We start from the raw sequence: 10,436 nt of genomic DNA on the forward strand, positions 1-10,436 counted from the left end.
AATAAATAAATAATCCCATTTCGAATATTGTCACTTAAATTGGAAAAACTCCCTCGCGCATTTATCCCTCGGGGTAGGCGCTCAAAAAGGAGGTGTGACACCCATCGGGACCCATACCCAATAGCATTACATCAAATTTGGGAAATCGAGTAGCCTCAGAAATGTCTACAATCTTGCTCTTAACCAAATGTCTTAGACAAGTCTCATAATCATCTGTTGCACCCTCTGCTGATAATGCATCGTTTATGGCATACACATTGCCACTAGGAATAGGTATCTGCCCAAGAGAAAAAAGAGGTGAGCCTAAAAGCTTAGTAGATAGAATTAAGATGTGAGATGAGAGAAGTGATGAAATAAAAAAAAGTGACGAAATGAGCTTAAAAGCTAAGTAGGTAGAATAAAGATGTAAAAGGAAAATAGTAATGAAGTAACAGCTCATTCATCATTCTTATAAAGATCAAACCGCTAAGGCAGTTTTGTATGTAATGCAAGTATCATGAACTGTTGGTAATCTAATAGATGCCCTCATCACTACATGAGTCTCCTTTCCAAATTGAGTTATTACATAAAGTAACGGCTTGTTTACTGATTCAAATAGTAATTCTCAACCATATTTGACGTAGTTGATATTGCTCCACGCCACCCAAAAACAAAGCAACTAGCTAGATGTTAAAAATGATTCGAGCTTTTGTATAAACATGCACGGCGATCAATTATTTTAATAAATTACGTTACAATTTCAAACAAGTTGGGGACAAAGATATAAGTAATCACTGAACATACCGCTTCATTTATGCTCATCTCATACTAACATTATACAAACAAAACAAAAAAAAAATTCTAACATATCTCTGAAATATATAGGACGTTAAGTGAACTGTGAAATTTTTCTCAAGGTCCAATTTACTGAATTGAGTCCAGTAATGTTACAGAGAGGGCATTGCAAATTGGCAAAGCAGATGACGCTTTTGATGGCCTTTTATGATTATGTGATTCTGTATAAAGATGATTTTCTCTTAAGTTATCAGTTAACAGTCTATTAGCTCATGAAATTAATTAATTACTACATGTAAAGTTTTGCTATGTTCTGAATATAATCAATAACCAATCCTACAGTTTATAAAGAAAAACCAGGTCAAACTGCACGCATCACGCGATCAACTTTTTAGGAATAGTTGGTCAATTTGTACAACGGGGAGAAGGAACCTTCTTCGAAAGCAGTTACATGTGAGTCTGTGATGATATATTTCTATGTACAGAAGCAGCAGTTAGTGAGACCAGAACACAGAATGGACACCGGTCTAGCATAAATTCCTTTGAACAAGATTGCAGTTTTTCTTCAGTCAACGGACTGCTGATGCGAGGAGAATAGATGACTTGTAGTAATTCCTGTTTAGTGCTGAGCTGTTATGCATATTTTTCAGACGCCACAATCTGGAGACCCTTGCGCTGGAGTTTCAATACAATCTACATAAGCTTTAATTTACGCTGGCCATACTCGTGCGCTTGTTTAACCCTTCAAGAATATGTATTTTGGTGACATGAAGCAATTATGATACACACATTTGCCTCATTGGAGTTAGAAGCCTTGCAAATCGGAGGGGAACATGTGCTCTAACCAGAGTTCCTTTCTCAGTGTATTCCTATAAAATCAAAAAGAATACAGGATGAAAATTCTGTCTTTAATCTTTATAATCTGGGATAGTACGCAACATTAGTAACCATTTTGTCGAAGTACTCTACATATTACTCGTATCAGTTTCTCATGTAGTTCATGGCTATTGGCAGACAATAACCAGAACCCTAGAGCTTATACTGTAGAATAAATTGTCTCATCTATTCCATTTTGCCATCCAATTGTATGTCAGGTCAGTAATAGCTGTTATTTGAAGATTTATGCCCATTGGAAGAAAAGGAGCTCGACCCATATCAGTTGTGCATAAAAACTGGGAACTCAGTTATTCAGATTCCAAAACATTAAATGAAAGATGTTGCAAGTGGAAGGGGAGGGGTAAGGAAAAGGAATTCCTAACTGAATGGAAGTGCAAACAAGTTCTCCTAGCAGTTTAGCATAATCTCAGATTTGGACTACAACAACATACCCACAAGTGGGGTCTGGGGAGAGTACTGTGTAAGCAGACCTTACCCTACCTTGTGAAAGTAGAGAGGTTGTTTCCGAAAGTGGAAGTCTTTACAAGTAACTAACAAACATCAGTATCAATTATAAGTAAATTCTTTCCCTATCTTGTCTTTTGTATCTTCAAAAATTTACTGGCTTTTCAATATTAGAAATCACATGCAAACTCAACTGATACCTCACCCGAGGTTCCTAAAAGCGCGGGTTAACTTCACTGATGGTCACTCAACTATGTTTCAATTTTACTAAAGTCACTCAACTATTTTTTGTCACTTAAAAGTAACTAAACTTTCACATTGTCACTTAAAAGTCATTTTGGCTCAAACCCCTACCATAAATATGACATGGCATAACATTTAATGAGAAAAATCCAAAAATAAATGCCACATAAGCTTAAATGGATCATACCCACTTTAGATCCATTTCTTCCTTAATGTGATTTGACCCATAACCCAAATGCTTTCAATTAAAAAAAAATTAAATTTCACATTAGTTTAAAATGATTATCCTATACTACAAAATTCTCGCCTTTTCTATTACATAATGCCCATTATAATTATTCTATACTAAAAAATTCTTATCTTGTTTGTATGCCCCATCCGAGTCGTTTTATAACTCTACTGAAGTTAAAATACTACTGTATCCAACTCACATAACATATTTATAATTTTCTAGTGAAATTAAAATAGTATTGTATTCATCTTACATAACATATTAATGTATCTAAGCATACAAGAATAATAATAAGACTAATAAGAGTCTATTTTCATAAAACATGCACTTACATACAACCTATTGCAATTGTTTAGACAAAAGAAATATTGTATTTGTACGATAAAAATCCCACAAAAAAATTACGAGACCTAATTTTATTAGGTGTGTGTTTTTCCCCCTATTGAAACCCATTTGGGTTATGGGTCAAATCACATTAAGGGAGAAATGGATCTAAAGTGGGTATGGTCCATTTAAGCTTATGTGGCATTTATTTTTGGATTTTTCTCATTAAATGTTATGTCATGTCATATTTACGGTAGGAGTTTGAGCCAAAATTATTTTTAAGTGACAATGTGAAAGTTTAGTTACTTTTAAGTGACAAAAAATAGTTGAGTGACCATCAGTGAAATTAACCCCTAAAAGCGCTATGGAGTGAGTGTTATTGTGATACAACAACATGCCACAATCCCAAGGTAGCTTTATGGTGATAATATCGAAAAAGAAAACCATATACTTCAAGAACGATGACATTTTCAAACTTAAGCATAACAGTGTTGTGAAAGGCGTAAAGCTCTAAAAACGCTCCAGGTCTAATAGGGCTTTAAGCGCAAAGCGCAACTGAAGTGCGGGCTTTTGTAAAAAAAGGTGCAATGAAGGAAAAAAATAAAAATGTAATGTAATTCAACAAAAAAGAAACAAACTTATCTATAAGGTTTCCTCAACAACTAATGCACTTATTTGCAGATTATATTTTGTTTTCTAGTGCCCTCGATTCAAGATTGACCTCATGGGCAAAGAGGCGCACCCTATACTCCTATGGTGCCCTGCCTCTTTCACTGAAGCGCAGCACCATGAGCTTTTCTGAGCTTCAAGGCTTAAGCACGTTTTAAATGAGCCTCTGACAGCATTAAGCATAAGTGACTAGAATCTACATTGAGAACAGCTTTAGGGCTGGGGGAGGTCATCACTTTACCTTACCTTAAAGTTTAGAGAAGAAAAAAAACAAGCAGAGTGTGTCTGTGCATGTGGGATGAGTGAGGGGTTAAATGCAATGGGAAAAGACAAATGGAAATGACTAGTACTTTAAATTACTAAGAATATGAGGCTTACAGTTCTCTCAACCATTCCAACATGATGTATGGTACTGAGGAGTTCCCCTTTATCGAATGGAATCAAAGCTTCCACCCATACCATTGTATCCTGCCAAAATTGAAAAGCTCTATCCATCACAATCAAGCCCTATCTGAAAATATAGATTTTCCCCTAGCTAGGCAGCAAAGTATATGCCCTTTTCTTTTTGAGAAAATAAAACAAGTCATACACCTTTAGTCTATTCTGGATTTCGTTGCAGAATTCATCCAAACCTTCACCAGTTAAAGCAGAAACGCAGACCACATCGTTTTTTGTCTTGGCTTCCAACTTGATTTTCTCAGGGTCCCTAGCTTTATCAACCTGTCAAAAGATGGTTAGACGATTATGTTGTAATTTCAGCTTCAGAAGTCAGGATGATCACATAACCAGCAATCTTTATCAGCAAGCGGATAGCTATTGTGTTAAATGGAAAGGAAGGGAAGAGGATACCAGTTTCAGTTTATGCACACAAGATGCTCATCTATTACATTCAGACCTAGAACATCTAGTTTAGCTAGGAAAAGCTATCTTTTCTCAACGTGCACTGAGGTCAGTTAGGAAAGGACAAAAAGGTATATGCTATAGGAAGAAAAAAATTTAAAACAACAAACAACACATCTTGTACAGTGAGCATCACTAAACAACAGCCGACACTGGACAGACAATAAACCGTCAACATTTAACATTATCAGGGAATTGTAGAAACAGAAAGGATTGCAGGATTCAACACAAGAATCAAGCAAAGAGATTGGCTGGACGAAGAACAAGTCAGTCAAAAACAAGATGGCTTTGGATAAAGGAAGTAGAGTGCTCACTGCAAATACAACAGTATTCAAACTAAATGACATGCAACACTAATACCTTGTTCCACACCATCAACTTCGGAATTGATACTGCATCCAGTTCTGAGAGAACTTTCTCCACAGCTTCTATCTGTAGCTCCGCTAGTGGATGACTAAACAAGATGACAAAGATGATAAGAGCTTATGTTGATGTGTATTAAAAATTCATTATATCAGATAGATCAACTTTACCTGATGTCCACCACATGCACTAAAATTGAAGACTCTGCGATTTCTTCGAGTGTTGCCCTAAAGGCTGCAACCTATTGGAAGAAGAATAGAATAAAAGACCAATTCCATTATATCAAAACTTTTTTAGTAAGCCAACGTTGAAACTTGTCTTCAACGGGAATGTATGAAAGACGAGCTATTTGTTCAAAGTTGCAAGGTTTACCAGAGTGGTTGGTAATTTTTGGATGAAGCCAACAGTATCTGTAAGCAGAAATTCCTTCCCATTCTTCATCTGGCTCAGAAGAGTGGCAAGCACAAAACATTACAACCTTAGAGATAACTAAATATATTGATTATGCCGAAAAAATCCAGATGCACATAATTTTCAGCCAACGAGGAATTTATGTGCTTCAAACGGGCACCAAATATAGGAAACATGTACAAGCAATGAGTTGAGCTGTCTTCAGGATTAATCATCAGTCATTATCCTCACCTGCACCCTTCTGGTAGTAGGATCAAGTGTTGCGAATAATCGGTCTTCTGCAAGAACATCGGCCCCAGTCAACCGGTTAAGAAGTGTACTTTTGCCAGCATTTGTGTATCCAACCTAAAGCAATAAGCACTTTATATATCAATTATCATTCTCTTCAGCATGGTGTACAAACATTCTACGGGAAACACATTTTGTACCAAAGATACAACAGGGACAGGTACAGAGACACGACGGTTCCTATACTGTTTGCGATGCTTCCGAACAGATTCTAACTCTTTCTTGAGTACACCAATCTGCAAAAGATTATAGTAATATCTGAAGTTAGTGATGGAAAGGTGTAAAAGTAACCGAAAAAGAAATGTATCCAATATTTACACATTATTTAACACGAAAGAAAGAGTAGAGAAATCCAAAAACAATATGGAATATAAAAATATGATAAAAGAGGGTTATAAATAAAAAGAAAAAGCAGGTTCATCTACATCCCCGCGTAATTACCAATACGAGTCAGGAACGCTGGCAGAGAAGAAATATGATCATGATTGATGGATGCACTCTACTAACTTTTTCATTTTACTCATAAAAGCAAGGTCATCTCCAAGAGACCACATGCAACTAAGCCAAGGACTTTCACTAGTCATAGAGTCTCATTAACATTTGGCAGTGGTTGGATAACACAAATGCTGTGTTACACAGATAAGCAACAAGCAGAAGAAAAGTAATACCGAGAGTTCAGTTCAGCATTAACACACATGTTTTACATTGACAGGGGTAGAAGACAGTCTAGAACTGTGTCTCAATTGAAGTTTCAGCAGTGCATCTGTGAATTTTAGTATCTCTCTAAAAAATTTGGTGAGGTGGTGCTTGCGGGAAGCATTTTGCTGTTAAAATTTGGAGAAAGCCAAAAACATGCCATAAAGGCCACTAGAAATATCACTAAAAGTAACCTATTGATAGCTATCACAAGCACAAAAAAAAGATTTGAGAACCAATGATCAAAATATTACTCTCCGTATAACCAATCTCTACAATTGTCCAGAAAAATTAATGAGAGATTTGACAAATCAGCAATTCGCAAATTGATAAATATAGAGGGTTAATATCTAACTCTAGTTCAGTGTGAAGTTACTCACTAATACAGATGTACACAATTTATGATCATAAGAGAAATTGCTTACCTGAGTACGTAAAATTCTCTTGTCTACTTCAATTTGTTTTTCACCCATACCCTTGACCTGTCCTCCAGCTTGACGCTCAAGATGAGTCCACATACGGGTTAGCCGTGGTAATTGGTATTCCATTTGTGCCAATGATACCTGAAAGAATTCAACTGGTAATGCAAAAGTGCAAACATTTTCAGGATGCAATACCGAAAAATAAAAGTGAACTTACCTGTAAAGACGCTTCACGGGTTGCCGCTCGCTGGTTGAAAATATCCAGGATGAGAGCAGTGCGATCACACACTCTGACATCCCCACCAAAAGCCTTTTCCAGATTACGCAATTGTCTAAAAAGAGCACCATAAAACAATCAGCATATGGATAACCAAAAGTTGAATTTACACCTTTTTTCAAGTACAGAATCAGATGAAGCACGAACAATTTTAAAAAAATCAAGTAGCCAGTGGGGATGAAAATCTACATAAACTGAAAGCATTGCAGGGATAAAATTTTCTTTAAATTAATCTAAGATAAGAAAATTTCAGAATATAACAGTATTGTCCTTGTAAGAATAGAAATGGGCAAAAATTTGCTGAGAACTACCCTGGAGAAAGTTCATCATCAAATATCACGGTCTCAACATCAAATGCACGAATAGCAGTTTTGATCTCTGCAACCTTTCCGGACCCTATGTAAGTCCTCGGATTAGGAGAAGATAGCCTGGAAGAAAAGAAAGAGTAAGTTGCATATATGTAACATAAATTCGAGAGAAATTTAACAAGAAACAAAAATCATGTTATCTCTTCAATTTAGACAGCATCATCCCATTAACTGTAAGAGAATAAATAAATGAGATAATTTGGAAGACATTTTGCAATGATTATACAACCTACGTCCCACGTCATAATCAAGGTAATCATATTTTTGTGATAACTCCAAGTTTAAAAGCTCTAAAATGACATGTCTATGCAGTTAAAGTGAGCTCTACGATTAGTGGACCTATAAACTATTCACACCTTAATCTACGTATTACACTGACCAGGAACTTATGAAGCTAAGGTTATACAAAAAATTGCCTGTGTATCAGAAATGACTATATTACCAACACTTACTTCTGATATGTAGAATCAACAACCAGTAGTCCAGCAGTATCAGCCAGCTGGGCCAATTCCTTGAGTGATTCCTCTATACCAAATGAATCTTCTGTATCACCTCTGCATGAAACACCCACTAGGTAGGCTTTCTCTTCAAAAACCTGAAGTTTTAACCATCAGCAGAAAATTGAGATAAAGAATAGAAAGATGGTGCACAACAAAATTCGGTTGTCATTGCTAAAACTGCCTTTTGTTATGGAAAATCAACAAAAAGAAAGAAGAAAAAAAAAGTCATTTGCCAAATCGAGAAGGCAGTGTAATGAATCTTTTACATCACTAGTGTAACATAACCTGTTTTAGCAGGTTATTTACCATTTATTATACAATGCTACTAAATAGACTTACTAGTAATTACCTTGTAAATATTTATACGAAGTCAGTACATAGAACTTGAACTCTATTGAAAACTTATCTATGCCAATAAATACACGACATGTATCATTCCTTCTATGTACCTTTTATCACTATACCTGGTTAATTTTGCACAAAAAGTAAAAATGACGTACAAATAAAAATTAAAATCCATTGATGCTTATTCACTTACTTTACCACATAAAACGAGTAGCATCCGTTTGTAAAAGTTATTATAACAAACTTCAAATGGAGTATTAAAATAAAACACTTTAAAACTCATTTATTCAAACTAAAAAAAAAAACATAACTCACCTTGGTTAATGTTCTTCCTAGAGTTAATTTATACTAAACTTGATGTACACCAGGTGTTTGATAAAAAAAAAATTATATGTGATATTCTCACTGAACTCAACTTCTAAATACAAAACAGAGGATAATAGAATTTCAAAAAAAAAACAAATTAACTCACCTCTTTTCCGTTAAGTAACTTGAATCTACTAGAATTTTCATCTAGCTCATCCACTTGTTGGTCCTTGTTCTCACTCTTTTTAATCCAACTTTGAGCTTTATCTTCATCCACAACACTAGCAGCAACTTCATTTTCTACTTCATGAACCTCAGTCTCCGGTGGTGTTTCCTCTTCAATTACGGGATTACGCAGCGAAAAGCTGTCGTCCGGCGATAGCACTCCGATTTCTTCTCCGACGGCCTTAATGAAACTGTAATTGGTTTGCCTTAGCTTAGTGAATGAAACGGGTCGGGTACGGGTTGGATTCCATCGCAAATCGGAGTCCGGAAATAGAATGGATGGTTTCAAATTGGAGCAGAAGCATAAACTCATGATCAGAGTGAGCGTCTGGAAAGTTGAGATCAAGTTCCGTTGGAAAATGGTTTTTTGTGGATATTAGGCGTATTCTACTTTCAACACAAATATCTTAAGTCATGTATTTTTGTTCGACTAAAACCCCATGTATTTTATTTTCATCACATTATCTATATTATATCAAAGCACGAAGGTACTTAAGCTAAATGTTGTCTTTTTTTACCCTATTAAAATATAGTTCATACTAGATAAAATAGTTATTTAATTATTTTTCTAAAATTGAGTTATTTAAAATCAACTAAAATTATGACTATTAAATTTTTCCTTATTTGAATAATGTATGAACTCCTAATATTTAGGAAATTAAAGTTATTGAGTAAAATTATACTTACAAAAATACTTTTCTTAGCAATAATTTTGCAAAGTAAACTATATTAAAAGTTGAACTTTTAAGTTAATTATTTAAAACACGTATATTAACCATATTAAAAGTTATATTAGATGTTAAACTCTTTGCATTATACAAGACTTCTTAGATCAACTAATATTATTTTTTTGTGATTTTTTAAACGTGAGTATTTTTTCGGAGTTTGAAATTTTAAAATATTTTGATCATTAACTCTTTCTTTATTTGAACTAAGTAAAAACTACTAATATGTACTAACTCAAAATATATGTAAATTCCTAGCCCAACATTTTGAACTTTATAATATTTCTAATATACTACTTACCAAGTTAATCCATTCATACCAATCACTCAATTTTCTCTTCCTCCTTTGTAATATCTGGTGATAAAAAGTTAATGATGTAAAGGTTAAACCTCAAGGTCTCTAAAATTGCATTCTTCCCAAACTCATGAAAAAAAATAAGGAATAAGAAAATTTGTCCAAAAGAGAATTTACTAACACAACTCTAAAGTTACATGATAATTTTATTACATTAATAATCTTGAACTTATAGTAAAAAATATTTCAGATTTTAAACGAGAAATAACGAGACGTGGTCAATAAGAGTCAATTGCACTAATCATTTTGAAAATATAACTGTCCAAAGTAAAATGTTATATCGATAGTTTACCCTTTGAAAATAATTTTTTATTGAACAAAATTATAATTACAGTTAAATATAAAATTTTGGATGAGTTCATACTAAGAATTTGAACAAAAATAAATTACTTTTTAAAAAACAAATAATTAAGTTCTTAGAACTAATAGCAAAATAAATTCAATTCACTTCTTTTTAAAACTATTCATATACAAGAAATTATTTTTCAAGTTGATAAAACTCATATGGTACATATATTTTAATTTTCATAAGAAAGATACCGGCGAAAAGAAAAATTAGAGATAGAGAAAAATTGATTATATCAAGTTGGTTAAGTGCAAATTTGAAGCGATAAGGTTAAAATATTAAAAGACAAAATGTATTCTAAATGAGTTGTATTTTTTCTTCATTCA

General features: G+C 34.0%; 1 protein-coding gene across 1 annotated transcript; it reads right to left on the reverse strand.

Annotated features, from left to right (window-relative positions):
• Positions 1-1,133: 1,133 nt before the first annotated feature.
• Positions 1,134-9,082, reverse strand: LOC104215328 (uncharacterized). The gene is made up of 13 exons (XM_009765132.2): positions 8,626-9,082; positions 7,761-7,903; positions 7,252-7,368; positions 6,881-6,995; positions 6,667-6,804; positions 5,686-5,781; positions 5,489-5,602; positions 5,219-5,287; positions 5,017-5,087; positions 4,844-4,937; positions 4,175-4,303; positions 3,962-4,051; positions 1,134-1,643 (listed from the first exon to the last, which is right to left on the reverse strand). The coding sequence occupies exons 1-13, from the start codon at positions 8,995-8,997 to the stop codon at positions 1,551-1,553; spliced, it is 1,641 nt and encodes a 546-aa protein (XP_009763434.1). The 5' UTR covers positions 8,998-9,082; the 3' UTR covers positions 1,134-1,550.
• Between the last annotated feature and the right edge of the window lie 1,354 nt (positions 9,083-10,436).

Source organism: Nicotiana sylvestris, chromosome 4 (genome assembly GCF_000393655.2).
Source record: "Nicotiana sylvestris chromosome 4, ASM39365v2, whole genome shotgun sequence".
Taxonomy (NCBI): domain Eukaryota; kingdom Viridiplantae; phylum Streptophyta; class Magnoliopsida; order Solanales; family Solanaceae; genus Nicotiana; species Nicotiana sylvestris.

What these genes read in the sequence shown, in the direction of transcription:
- LOC104215328 (XM_009765132.2), bottom strand. Translation starts at nt 8,997, where the DNA reads ATGAGTTTATGCTTCTGCTCCAATTTGAAACCATCCATTCTATTTCCG. An exon ending in AGTTACTTAACGGAAAAGAG is followed by an intron (nt 7,904 to 8,625) that starts GTGAGTTAATTT and finishes TTAAAACTTCAG; the next exon opens with GTTTTTGAAGAGAAAGCCTA. An exon ending in CTACTACCAGAAGGGTGCAG is followed by an intron (nt 5,288 to 5,488) that starts GTGAGGATAATG and finishes CTTCTGAGCCAG; the next exon opens with ATGAAGAATGGGAAGGAATT.